Source organism: Gordionus sp. m RMFG-2023, chromosome 2, assembly GCF_954871325.1.
Source record: "Gordionus sp. m RMFG-2023 chromosome 2, tfGorSpeb1-WG-v2, whole genome shotgun sequence".
NCBI classification, from domain to species: Eukaryota; Metazoa; Nematomorpha; class Gordioida; order Chordodea; family Parachordodidae; genus Gordionus; species Gordionus sp. m RMFG-2023.
Genome location: NC_088776.1, coordinates 44,025,872 through 44,040,209, shown reverse-complemented (window position 1 = coordinate 44,040,209; position 14,338 = coordinate 44,025,872). Strand labels below are relative to the sequence as shown.

At 25.7% G+C, this 14,338-nt stretch overlaps 1 protein-coding gene across 5 annotated transcripts in view; it reads left to right on the top strand.

Moving 5' to 3' along the window:
* LOC135925162 (uncharacterized) overlaps positions 1-14,338 on the top strand; it is a 77,896-nt gene that overhangs the window by 31,326 nt on the left and 32,232 nt on the right. For all 5 annotated transcript variants that reach the window (XM_065460368.1, XM_065460370.1, XM_065460371.1 and 2 more), the window contains exon 7: positions 11,625-11,670. In XM_065460368.1, the coding sequence (XP_065316440.1) occupies positions 11,625-11,670 (46 nt within the window). The remainder of the gene's footprint in view (positions 1-11,624; positions 11,671-14,338) is intronic.

Here is a 14,338-nt window from a genome sequence, read left to right as displayed (position 1 = left end):
ATTTAAATTAAAAAATTTATTTGGAAACGAAGATTGTCCATGTTTTTTTGTTTCAATTGTGTTCTCCTTTCTAATAGGTGATTGGCTAATAACATTTCACTATAAGCCTTGCTGAGGCTGACAAAATTTTATTAATTTTCTCAAAAAAAGGAAATAAATTTTCCTGCTTCCAAAAGCCTCAAAATATTGTCATTGCTATTTGTTTTTCTTTTAAGTCCATTCTCACAACTTTTATCGGTGGGTGTTGATGCTTCATCAGAATCATATAGGAATCCTCTAAATGTTTCATTTAGAATATATTTTTTATATGTGCCGGACGAATATGAAGACTTAAGCATATCATCTAATTTTGTATCATCGCATTTTTAAGGTTGTTTTATATATATTTTCCTTTTCTTCGTCATTAAAAACTTAAGACTTTATTAAGCTTTATGTAGTGGCTGCATAATAAATTTTTCCTTTAAAAGAAATTTTGTCCTGCCTTTTAGGGTTTTGATTATTATTGTATCATCTTCAGAAGGTTGACAAAATTTTACTAATTTTTGTTTCCACAAATAAACTTTTATTGTGCGACGAGAATCCGCGCTCAGATTATCCGAGCATTCTTTCAATATTGACAAAAATTTTTGTAAAAATAAATGAAAATAAAACATATTTAATTAAATTTATTTATTACCAAATTTCCATTGCTGAACAAGAGTTGAGACCAGGGTTGCCATGTCTCCCCCCATCAGTGGGAGTCTCCCACAATATTTTAGTTTACCCACATACATCTCACTCCCACAAAACTCCCACAATTAGAAATCTCCCACAAAAAGCTCCCACAATTTTTTAATTTCTCCCACAATTTTTTTTTAGCATTTTAATATTTTTAATATATAAATAATAATTTTGAGAGACAGTATTTGATTATTTTTATATTTTTAAAATTATTTTTAACTATTTATTCGAAAAACATGTCTAGTTGTGAATTTCTTTCTATCCTGTTTTATTTTTATTCAATAATAAATCATCATCATTTCATTCATATAAGTCAGTACAGGGAATTATATCAACATCTATTGCAATACAAAAATACTCTCAAAAATAATAAATAATACAGATGCAACTACATTTGCGGAAATCGTATACATCTATCATGTAGTTCAACATTCACAGAGCTATTTGTCATCACAATGTGGGTCGAATCTTTTCCCCGTAATATTTAACGACTCCAAAATAAGTGCTAACTTTACTTGTGGTAGGACAAAAATGAGCAAGGCTATCACAAATGTGTTAGGACCTGAATCCAAGAGGTCAATTCTAGACGATTTGAAAGAAGGACATCCATATGCTATTTTAACAGATGCATCAAATAAGGGAAATATTAAAACATTTCCCCTGATTCTTCGCTATTTTATCAAGAATAAGGGCATTTCTATATAACTATTGAAATTTTTTTCATCCGATAGAGAAAAATCTAACGATATAGCTAACCACATTATGGTAAATATAGCTGATTCAGGATTATCAATGAGTTGCTTGTCAGCTTTCTGCGCTGATAATGCCTCTGTTAATTTTGGCAAAAATCAAAGTGCATTTAACGAATTGAGGCAGCACAATAATGAATTAATACCAATTGGCTGTATATGCCATATACTGCATAATTCTTGCAAGAAGGCAATGAATATACTATCTGTAGATGTCGAAGTAATTGTGATGAAATGTTTTAACGAATTTAGTTCCTCAACTAAAAGAGTCACTGAATTAAAAGAATTGGTGGAGTGGTCTGATTTAGAATGGTGTGAGTTGTTGCGATATGTACCTATCAGGTGGTTATCATTAATACCTGCCATCGAGAGAATTTTAAAATTTTACGAACCCTTAAAGAAATACTTCTTAAATAAAGATTTTAAAAGCTGTCCTAAAATTTTGAAAAATTTTTTCGAGGATGAAATCTCAGAAGCATATTTGGGATTAGTTTCACATGTAGGAAATCTACTTCATGTAGTTAATATTCAATTGCAATCAGAAGATTCTTTATTGATAAAGATTCACAAAATCATGCTACAGCTCTGTTCATCTCTACACTTAAATAATAAATTTTATGGCGCTATTGCTAAAAATATCATATTACAATGTTCAAATATTACTATAATTAACGTATTTTTAAATGAAGCAAATATTTTTATTAAGATAATTTTGGAATATTTACAATCGAGATTTGATTTTAATAACTCTATTTACAAGTGTATAAATATTATGACCTTGGAACAGAAACCATCATTTGATGGTTTTTGTAATTTAATAAATATATTAAAATTACCGATAATTGAAGCCTTGTTTGAAGAGATTGTAATTTTTTCCATTTTTTATGATTCCCCAGAATACTTAAAGTTAGATGGTCTCAGCGTCTACATGACAGGATTTTCACTGGATGCAAACCCCCTTCAAAAACCTTTGCCTACCCCCTAAAAAATTTCGCCGCCTTCGACGGCTGTGCCTGTCTATCATTATTTTCGCCTTTTTAATTTATTGATACTCTTTTCAGAGAATTTATCTAGGATAACTTAAATTAATCTATCTCTACTACCAACTATCGATATTTTGTGTATATACAGAATTTATTTTTTAGATAATAAATTCAATTAAAACCTCTATTATTTACAATGAATTAATTATTATAGCATTATGAGCTTGCTGAAATATCTAAACCTTTTAAATTACATTTAAAAGGATAGCAGAAAGTTTTATTTAGAAAACAATGTGTATGATTGTTTGCAATATAGATTTGGTCGATGAATTGTATTATAATAATTCTATAATAAAAGTATTAATTTTTACAGCAATAAATTTTGTCCTGTTTCATCTCAAAATTTAATAGATAACCCCCCAAAAAATTTATCTTACCCCATTAAAGCAGCCTACCCCCCTCAAAAAATAGGATGCAAACTGTTCCTACCCCTCCCGCTCATGTAGACGCTGGATGGTCTAAAAGCAGAGGAGAAATTTTATATTTATAAAAAATAATAAGCGGATAACTAAGTCAATTCTAAATCCCGAAATTTTTTTTTAGCAATTTTTATATTTTTCCCACAATTTTTATATTACTCCCACAAAATACCGAATTTCTCCCACAATTTGGAAATTTTGACCTGGCAACCCTGGTTGAGACATTTATTATTTTTCATTCATTTGAAATTTTATAAGACGGAAAATTAAGAACTACATTAAATTAGAAAATATATATTTATAAAATTGCAAATTTATGTTCATATAAGAACAATTTAAAAAATTAAAATTTCCGTGATTCACGGGAAATTTATGTACACGCCCAATCACGCCTGGAAAAAATATTGGGAAGGCCCGTCATGCCCAGTCACGCCTAATAATTTTAAATTTATTCACACTCACACCGTGACTTATCGTGTTTCGCGTTATTTCATGACCCGCGCCCACCTCTATTTGTCATTTATCAATAATCTATTAATCTGGCAGAATTTAATTAACAAGGTATACATCTTCTGCTTGTATTCTTAGTTGGAACTAATTTGCTGTCAAAAAATCGCGTGTCTTATAAAGAAGAAACAATTAGAATTCTTTGCCTATAAAATTTATTTGGCATTATAAATTTAATTAATTCGCATTTAAATTTTATTTTTTTCTGCTTAAAATTAGAGGCGCGATAAAAATATTCGAATAATCCAAATAAATTGGAAATAATAAATTTTATTATTCGTACCGAATAGTAAATAATTCGATTCAATTAATTTAAACTAATCATAAATAATGCACTATTCGATTCGTATTCGTTAAAATGTTATTTATATATTTTTTCGGTGCGAAATTATGTGGTATATTTTATCGATGCAGTTATTTTCTTTAATTAAATCATATTTTTATTTAAATTCCTGATAAATAAAATTGTTAAAAATGATGGGTTTTATAAATGATTGAAATTTAGCCTTAAATAGTTACCTTTTAAAAGTAACTTAACAACAACTAGATAAAATCATTTAAAAATTCGTGCCCACTTGCGCCATTTGTTCTGACCTAGACCATACCGTGGCCTTCACTAACTTAAAGTGAGAATAATGCACTGGATATTTTTTGATATATTTTAATACTTTATAAAAAATGCATACTCAATATTATTACTATCTAAATAAGGTAATTTTTACCTTTATAAAAAAAATTTTCAGGTATCAGATTGACAATATTATTATTGATCGATTTATATGTGACTGTCGTTTTTTTATACTATATATATATTTTTTTAAAAGCAATTTATATTTTATTTTATATAATTCGATTCCAATTTTTTATTTCTTTAAAAAATTATATTTAGTTATATATATTTTTTTATTGCATTTTTAAATTATTGGAAATATTCAATATATTTATATTGTAAAAATAAAAAAACCTCAAAACAATAATAACGTTTAAAAAAAACGTTAATTTAAAAAAATAAAAAATAAATAGATACATAAAATAGATCATTCATATTATGAAATTTTTTAAAAATATCAAAACTTTCATTTTTTTAAAAAAAATGTGGTACTAATTTTAAAAATTTATTTAAACCTTTTACGTTTAGATTTGATTTTAAATATTAATTCCAAATATTATTGATTCCTTATCGACACAAACTAATCTGAGTAGGAAAAGCCTTCTTTCTTTCTTAATTACTAGCCAGTAAGTTAATTGATATTTAATTAATTATTTTAGATATTTCGAGATTATAATATTTAGAGTTGCTATTTCGGATTCCAGAAATCTTTTATTAACATTTTCGGTTTTAATCTTTTTGGAACGTTTTAAATTTAGAGAAAATAAAAGTAACGCATTATACTTATAACCTTTATTAAAATAGAAATGCGGTATAAAATTTTTTGTTTTGCTTTTAAATATATGGCGCAAGTCGTAGTTCAACATTTGATGTCGCAATTTGCAACTTAATAAATATATTTAACTTTAATAGTTATCAATATTTTGATAAAATTAAGCGATTTTCTTCGGCTCCCTATTCCAATAAATATGTTTATTTATGTTTTATACTACAAATAGTGCTAAATCTTAAGTTAATTTAGGTTGGGAGCCAAAATTAAATTTAAGTAAATTATATATATCTTATGGGTGAAAGGGGTTATACTATAGTACCTTATCAAAACGGGCCTACGAGACCTCTAGTACTTTTATAGGGTACATGCTTTAGTCATGGCTATAAAAAACATTGCGGTTGAAAATTCAATCGAAAACACTTTTATCCAAAAAAATTATTTACAAATTTGATAATTTAAAATTTTTTAGAATTTATTTAAAACTTTGGCTAATAATGATGAAAAAGATTATTTTTTTATACCACTGTATGGGATTAAAAATGGTCTACCTATTATTATAATTATAAATTATTCTTTAAAAAAATTTAGAAAGAAGCATTTATTATTAAAATCAAAAGTATTCAATTTCAGAATTTTATACCAGAAATTTAACATAAGCCTTTAAAATATATTATTTATCCAAAAATTTATATAATTCAAACCAGTACACTGAATTTCACTTCTTTTTTTGCAAAATTGAGAAAATTTTATATTTTAAAAAGAAAAAATTTCTCTAACTTTTTTTTTTCCTTTGTCAAAATAAAAAGGTAAAAGCTATCTCTTTCCTCACTTTCATTCAATTAAATTTGTTTATTCATTCTAAAGGTAAAAAACGTTAGATAAATTTAATTTAATTATAATATAGAAGTAAAATTTTTCGATGATAATAATAAAATATTAACTTTTTGATTTTTATTATATAAACTTTCAAGAACACTAAAATTGTATTAAAATAATGTCATTCTTTTTTTTTGGTTATTAATATAAAAATTATGTTGTAAAAAGTTATATACCTTAAAAATAACCTTATAGTGCCACAAATTGTACGTTTCAACGCAGCGTTTCAAAACGCAAAAACGCAGCTATGTTTAAATTGGACCGTTAATTATTATTTTTTTTAATAATGAAACGTTTAAATTTAAAACAAAAAAAAATGCTGTCCAATTTAAACGAATGCATTTAAAATGTATTATTTGCGTTTTGAAACGCTGCGTCAAAACGTTCAATTTGTGCGCATAATAAGAATTTTATCAAATATAAAGAATGATAAGTATGAAAGAGTTCCGTGCAGTTTACCGAACAATTGGGAAAACTAACTATGAATCTAATGCCATTTTTAGCACTTCAATCTGTATAGTAGCCGTTGTTAGGAAAGAGATTTTTAAAAATTTTGCCCAACTTCACACTTAAAAGTAACTTCATTAGTAGAGTTTAATCAATCACTTTTTTAAATGGAAATGAAGAATAAAAAGTTATTTGTGAAAAAAGCAAAAATAAACAAATAATGTGAAAAATATAAACTATAAAAGAACTAAACATTTAGTTTTCACCATTATCTAGTGCTTGATCATTAGATTTAAATTTCGTAATTAATTTAGTTAGCCGCCATATAAAAAAAATTAAAGCTAATAAAAGTTATGACCACGATTTTAAAAGGATTGAATCAAAGTTTGAAAAAAAATCATTTAAGGTTTTTTTTTCTGAACATAGATTTTTGATCAAATTTTACCTTAAAATGACAAAATCTTTAATAGGTAAATCTTTTGTAATTTGCATGCAGAAACAATATTTAATAGATGAAACTTAAATTTAAAAAAAAACGTGTTCAAAAATTTTTTGAAGATTGTTTTTTTATCAAACTCTGGGCTGAATAATATAATAAAATATGATATAAATGAAGTGGACTAACTATCATTGACAATATTCGATTGTTAAAGTTAAGCCGAGATATACATTTCTTGGAAACTGAGAGAATAAGAATAAATATTATTTTTTAAAGTTTTAATCCCAACATAATGAAAAGAAAAACCAATCTTATTTAGAAGGGATGAGTGCAAACAAAAGTAAAAAAAAATACGTAATCCTCTTCTTTTTTTTAATTGCAAAAAAAATGTAAAATTTCATATTTTTGCAAAAGTGACTGATTATATGATCATTCTCATTTTTAGCTCTGCGCCAATATGCCCGATTCTGGACTCTCCAAAGTAGGACTAGTGATATTAAACAACTCGATTTGGGTCGATTTAAAAACGGTTCGATTAAAATCTTAGCCAAAATAATACTATGTAAAGCCTCGAGATTTAGCATAAGTCTAACCCTTTCTGCCATCTGTGAGTAATAGGCTTACATAATATTTTGGCTAAAATGTCTAGCCGTTTTTTTAAATCGATGTAAATCGTACCTTTTAACAACACTAACTCGGACCTAATCTTAAAAAAATTGTTCCCAATTTGGACCTAAATTTATTTTTAAATCGGAATTGAAGAATTTCGAATAGTATTCATATTTAATTTAACATTGTATTAAATTATTAAACCTGAAACCAATTCTTTTTTTAAAATCTTTTATATGGGTTTGGGTTTACTGAAAAAATGGGTTTTACAATTTTTGTATAATTCATTTTATCATCTAATTTTCACAATAAACTGATAATTGTGACACCTTCTTAACCAAGTTTATAAAATAAATATGAAGTTTATCACTAAAATTATCATCAAATCTATCTTAAAATAATAATAAATCCAGAGTTTAAAAAAAATCATTTAGCAAAAATCCTTGAAGATCATAAAATTGAAAATTTTTTTGAAATTGAAATGGTGATTTCATCTTGGGAATTTTTTTATGCAAAAAAATCACAAAGATTTTTTTTACAAAAATGATTTGAAATTTTAGGTAAATTTTGATCAAAAATCTTGTTTGAGCATTCTGAAAAATATTTCCATTTTTTAAAATGAAGATTTTTTTTGAGCAAATGTTAAACTCTGATTAAATCTATAACCCTAAAACTATTAATATTTAAAAAAACATGTTATTTAAAATAATTAATTAGCTATGTTTTGAATCGCGATCATTTTTTTTTAAGAATGACTATTTAAAATATGAACTTTTGGAGGTATAACCAGGATTAGTTTTGCTAAACCATTTGATTTTTTAAAACAGTTAACCTAATATTTTAACCAAAATATATACGCAAGTCTGGGATTTTGCTCATGGATGACAGAAAGGTTTGGACATTTATTAATGAAATCTCGAGGCTTGCGTAATTAATTTTAAATTGGCGAAATCGAGTCGTTAACACTACCCAGTATTTTGTTAGAGGGGAATTGGAAGTATTAGGTGCGCCCCCCTTATACATTTTAATGGAGGTATTTTGACCCACCTATTGCAAGCCTTTCTATATTACATTTTTTTTTTAAATTTTCGTTTTTCATCTTTTTTGTTAAAATATTTTTCCCCCTAAAATTATAGTCATTATTTTTAAAAATTATTTACTTTTTTATCTTTCAAATGATTGTTTTTAGTGATGTAATCATATCAAGTCAATACCACAAAACTTTATCCGCGAAATGTATTATCGCGAATGAATTACCGCGAAAAGATATTTCGTCGAATACATTACCAACGCAAATTTATTATAGCGATCGCGATGCATGGTAATACATTCGCTATATATTTTTGCGCTAATATATTCGCTTTAATGTATTCGCCGTTGTAACATATTCTCGCAAATGCATTATTCGCTTTATTTATTTCGCATATTATATTCGCGGTAATGTATTCGCTATATTTCATTCATGGAATTCTTTTCGCGGTAATCGACATTCGCGTTAATGCATTTCGCGATAATGGCATGTAACTAGGGCTGGGAACCAATAGTAAAAACCCAATATTAACAAAATATTATATTGGTATTGGGTCTAAAATATTGGTATTGGTTTAAACAATATTTTCTGTTTCTTGTATTGGTATTGCTATTGGTGTTTATATTGGTAACTATTGGTTTATATTGGTAACTATTGGTTTATATTGGTAACTATTGGTTTATATTGGTATTGGTTTAAATTCAAATTACTAATTTAAAGAATATAGTGATTATAAAACCCTTAATTTCTAATTTTAAATAAACATGGGAAAAAATCATGATACCATAAAATCAGGGCTAAGAACCAACTCTCAGAATTTTAATGAATTCAAATTCTTTTTTTAAACTAAGAATTTATTAGGTGATGTGAATATAAAAATTTTTGATTTAATCATGTATTTTTTGTATCAACAATAATAAACGTATTGATTTTGAACCATTTTATTTATCACAAAGAACATAGCAAAATAAGTAAACTAAAAATGCGACATAACTATCTATTTATACAAAATATAATGCGAAAGAATGATATAATTTTAATATAAGAAGAGGAAATAATTTTATGTATTTAAGAAGAATCTTGCATGCTCATCCAACTTTTTAGGCACAGGCAAGCTTGTATAGTATGCTCATCTAGTGAACAACGTTGGTCTATTATAACATACCGTCCTTCTGAAACCCTTTCAGACCTAGATGAGTTGGCCGGAATTGCTAGATAATCTCTGGCAATTTTTGATAATACTGGATATCTATTTATATTTAATTTCCACCAATCTAATGGATTTGTATCATTGGAAATTGTGGCTTCATCTACGTATTTACTTATTTCTAAGTTGTTATTATTATGAGGTTTCACCTGATAAATTTTGTCATAAAAGGACAATTTTTTGTTATTTTGTGCTTCATTTGTAAGTTCCGCTGAATTGTTATTATTTATTTTATAAATATTGTATTCATTAGTAAGATATCCAATAAGAGTTTACATATTATTATGCTTTAATAAATGACTTGATAGTTTAAATCTTGGGTCAATCATTGTTGAAATAATATATAGGTGTTTATTAAAATTATAGTATATATTAAGTTTTGTCAAGGCAGCTAATGAAGCTGTCTTTAAAATAGCATTAGGATTATTATTATAACTCTCAACGTGCTCAAAAATACTGGAATATAAAGGAATGATTGTTGAAACTGATGGAGTATTAGCACATGAGGCCATCTCTGTAGCAAAATTAAATGGTTCTAAAAATTCTCGGTATATTTCAATATTATTCCAAGCTAAGGCACTAATATAATATTCTTCATTAGTATTTTGTTGATGATTGGTATATATTGTGAGATAAGGTTTGAGTAATAGCCCTTTCGAGCATTTGGTACGTTGAATTCCAACGTGTTAGTATATCCAAAATAGGGTGAGGAAATTTTAAATTTGGATTTTTTTCAAGATATATTTTTTCAAGTTTATTAAATTTAGAGATAGAAAGTTTAAAAATTTTTTAAAAATTTCTTTTTTTTTTTAAAGTTGGATTTAGAGGTTCCAATGCAGCCATGACAGACAAATGGATAATATGGCAAGAACATTTGCACACATTATCAAAATCGTCTTTTAGTTTTAAAATTTTTAAAAATGCTAAATTATTACTAGCATTATCTAATGAAATACAAAAAAAATCAATTTCAAATTTTACTTTTAATACAGAATTAAAAATATTATAAATATTAATAGCATTATGTGCTGATTTAAAAGGAATAAAATCTAATAAATGATTAATTAATTTAAAATCATTATCAATATAATGAATGGTTATGCCCATAAAGGGTATTTTATTTGGAGAGGACCAAATGTCCATTGTTAAAGAAAATTTATAAGTAATTTTAGAAAGTACAGATTTTAAATTGATAAAAGAACTATGATAATGTTTCATAATTTCTTTTTTAAGTGTTTTTCTAGAAATTAATGTTAATGAGGGGTTGCAAAAGTTTATTAAATTTTTAAACGACTCATTTTCAACCATTGAAAAGGCTAAATTATTTTGAATAAAAAAGTCCATAATTAAATTATTTAAATTAGCTTTATTATTTACATTAATAATTAAAAATGATTTTATGGTGTTAATATTATTAGTATCAACATCATTGTCTATATTTATTAACTCGATTTGGTTTTCATTCATTATAATATCCTAAATGAATAAATAGATAAAATTGATAGATATCATATAGAAAACTTACTTCCATAATAATAAACTATAATTATAAATAACACCAATATTGATATCACAGGAATATTTGGAAGAAATAACAGATGTAATATGTTTATGAATGAAAGTAAAAAAATATACCACGATATAATTATCCACGATAAAACCAAATAATTTTATGTATTTATCTATTTTAAATTTTTAATATTGGTATTGGTATTGGTTAAAATTGTATTTAAACAATATTTCAAAACCAATATATTTAGGTAATTGGTATTGGTTAAAACAATACCAATATTTAATTATATATTGGTTTATATTGTATTGGTATTGTAAACCAATATTATATTGGTATTGGTCCCACCCCTACATGTAACCATATAAATATACATATTTTTTGAGAAAGGGATATGGGATGTGTGTGGGGAAATTTTTTTATTAGCCTAGAATTTGTGAAAACAGGATCAGAAAGGAACCTACTCCCCCCCCCCCCCCTTTACTACGCCTATATTTTAAATTGGAACAAAGCTAAAAAGAGAACATAAGAGTAGTACACCAGTTTTTATAGAATAAAGATTAATCGATGAATAAGGTCATTGTATTTTTTTTTTAAATATAGTATTATATCATGGAAATGGAATTGTATTTTTGAATTAGTCCTGATGGCTATATATTTTAATAAGTTTCTATTTATTTTTTTAGGAAAAGATTGACTGTTAAAGAATGCCTCAATCATTCCTGGATAAAAGTTATATAACAAATTACAAATATTTTGATTTAACATTATATTCTCTTTATTTAATTAGCTATAGAATTCCTAGAATTAATTTTGATTAAACTCATGATTTTAAGTTAATTATTTTTAAAAAAAGCTTCAATTCATTGCAATTTTAAAATATAGTTATCTTCTATAATAGTCTGTCCTTTTCGAAAACTTTATGATATACTTATCAAAAACGATTTAATAAAAAAGTATTGTTCGAATCATAGCCTTTTCATTATTTGATCTAATTTTATTTATTCAAAAATGTTCGAAACTATTTAAAGATAATCGAAATATTTTTAAGTATCTCATGGAACTTTTGGCTTATTTAATTTTTTAATTTTAATACATTATTTTTAATTTTTGAAAATATTTTTAAGAAATTATAATTTTATAATGGTTTTATTATTCGTACAAATACGAATAATTGATTGATTCATAAAATACTAATAAGGAATTATTCTATTCGTAAAATACGAATAAGGAATTATTTGATTCTTAGAATATGAATAAGAAATTATTTATATATTGTAATTTTGTATTTTATTTATAACCGCGATGAAACTTCATTAGTTTGATGAAGTCACATAACTCTTTTTTTATTATGCGCATAAATTATTTATCATGTTTCTTCTCTCCATTTGTAAATTAAATTAATTTTGATTGTAAATATTTTTAAAGAATTTTTTTTGGCAAACTTATTATAATTTACTATTTCTTTTTACTTGAATTACATTTTCGAAGAAGCCACCGAATTTTAAATCAATACATAATAAAATTTATGTATTATTATGCAAAAAAGAAACAATATTATATCTAATCATCTTATGCTTATAGCGTTTCCGTTTTCAATCTCTTCTGTCTTCCGGCAATTTAGTTACCATTTAGTTTACAATGTTTTCATGTTTTAAGCACTTTGATTTTAACAGCTTACAAGTTTTATTAGTTTTTTTTTAAATTTCTAACCTGTATAGAGAAAACTGCCCAAGATTACCTCCTTTGGAAAATCTTGGGTACGTTTAAGCGCCAATTTTATGAGAGGTAGGAGTTGCTCATATGGAAACTTTGGATAGAACTATATTTGGTCTATTAAAAATATATTGAAACAGTGCGATGGATATCTCTATGAGGAATCATCCATGTCAAACCTTTGGTATTTTTAATACTCATTTATAGTACCCTGTGGTAGATATATTTGACGAGAATGTTTCTATCCCCACATCATTATCGGAAGGAAATGATAACAATGATAAATAATTATAATATCAATACAATAGCCATATTGATAGCAATAACATTAGATGATTTATATAACCAATTTTCTGAGGAAAATTCTGTTTATAATCACAATAATGATAAAACTAATAAACAAATTGATTGCAATATACCGGAAGCTTGCGAATACAGAGGAATTTCTTATAGAGGGGTGGGAGGTAATTAAAAAATTTTCTAGGAGTTATTTTTGAATATCTTAAGTTTGACAAATTTATTAGGACTATTGACTGTAAAATATTAACAATTTCTAATAAATACATAAACTTATGCATAAATAAATGATAAAATATTAAGTGTATATAACCGACATATAATCACAAGAGACCCGCAGGCCCGGCCACACCGGTCGGGTCGTATTTTTAGAAACTAATATTTTAAATCGCCATATTAGCTATAAAAATTATAAATAAATATGTAATATATTTTAAAAAATCTGGGTCGGGTCTGAAAATATAAAACCTTGGTTGGGCCGAAAATTTTTTTTATAAAAAATCCGGACCTGGCCGAGTAAATGGTATCTCTGTAGATTCCTGTGAATAAATATAAAAAAATGTCTCGAAAAAATACTCTGTAAAAAAATTATCAATTTTTTAAGTATTAAAATTTGATATATAAATTTATATTTAAAAAAAATTAAATGTTGGGAATTTTAGTAAAGCTTAAATAAGAATTAGACATGCAAAAATTGGATGTTTCAATAATTTGCCTGCTTCTGAAGAATGTCTTTTTCAGACCATTGGGTTATTCCAGCGAGAACATTTATATTCTAACTCCATAAAAGCCGTTACTATCTGATAGCGTAAGCTTTATCTTGTTGGAATAACTTTTTGTAATATTTTTCTCCATGTTGGACAAAAGTTTCAGATATAATTTTGTTTATTATATTTGTCTGTTGTGAAGTGCAAGTTCCATGAGCAGCACATTGCACATATTTATCGTTGAAAATTTCCTTTTTATAAATATCTGAAGCCCATTCTGTCAATGACTAGAATTCGGATTTCATCAATATTGATTAAAAACAAAGTCATTTATATCCAATAAAATCTAAACCTTAAATATTTATATTTTGAAATATTTTAATTAAGTTTTTAGTGAAAAAGTTTCAAATGATTTTGTGAGAAATTTTAAAATGGTAGATTATATAGCGCTAAGGAAAATTTAAAATCGATAGCAATCATAGAATAAATTGATAGAGTTTTTATTTTAACTGTGAATTTATAAATAAATTTAAATTTAAATATATATGCTATTAGAGGTAGGAATTATTATAAAATATAAATTAATAATCATAAAACAGTAATATTTAAAAAATATTTTAAGCCGGTTTCTTTATTTTAGCTTGGGAAATGGGGGAATTTTCCCCCCTCTCCACCGCTGC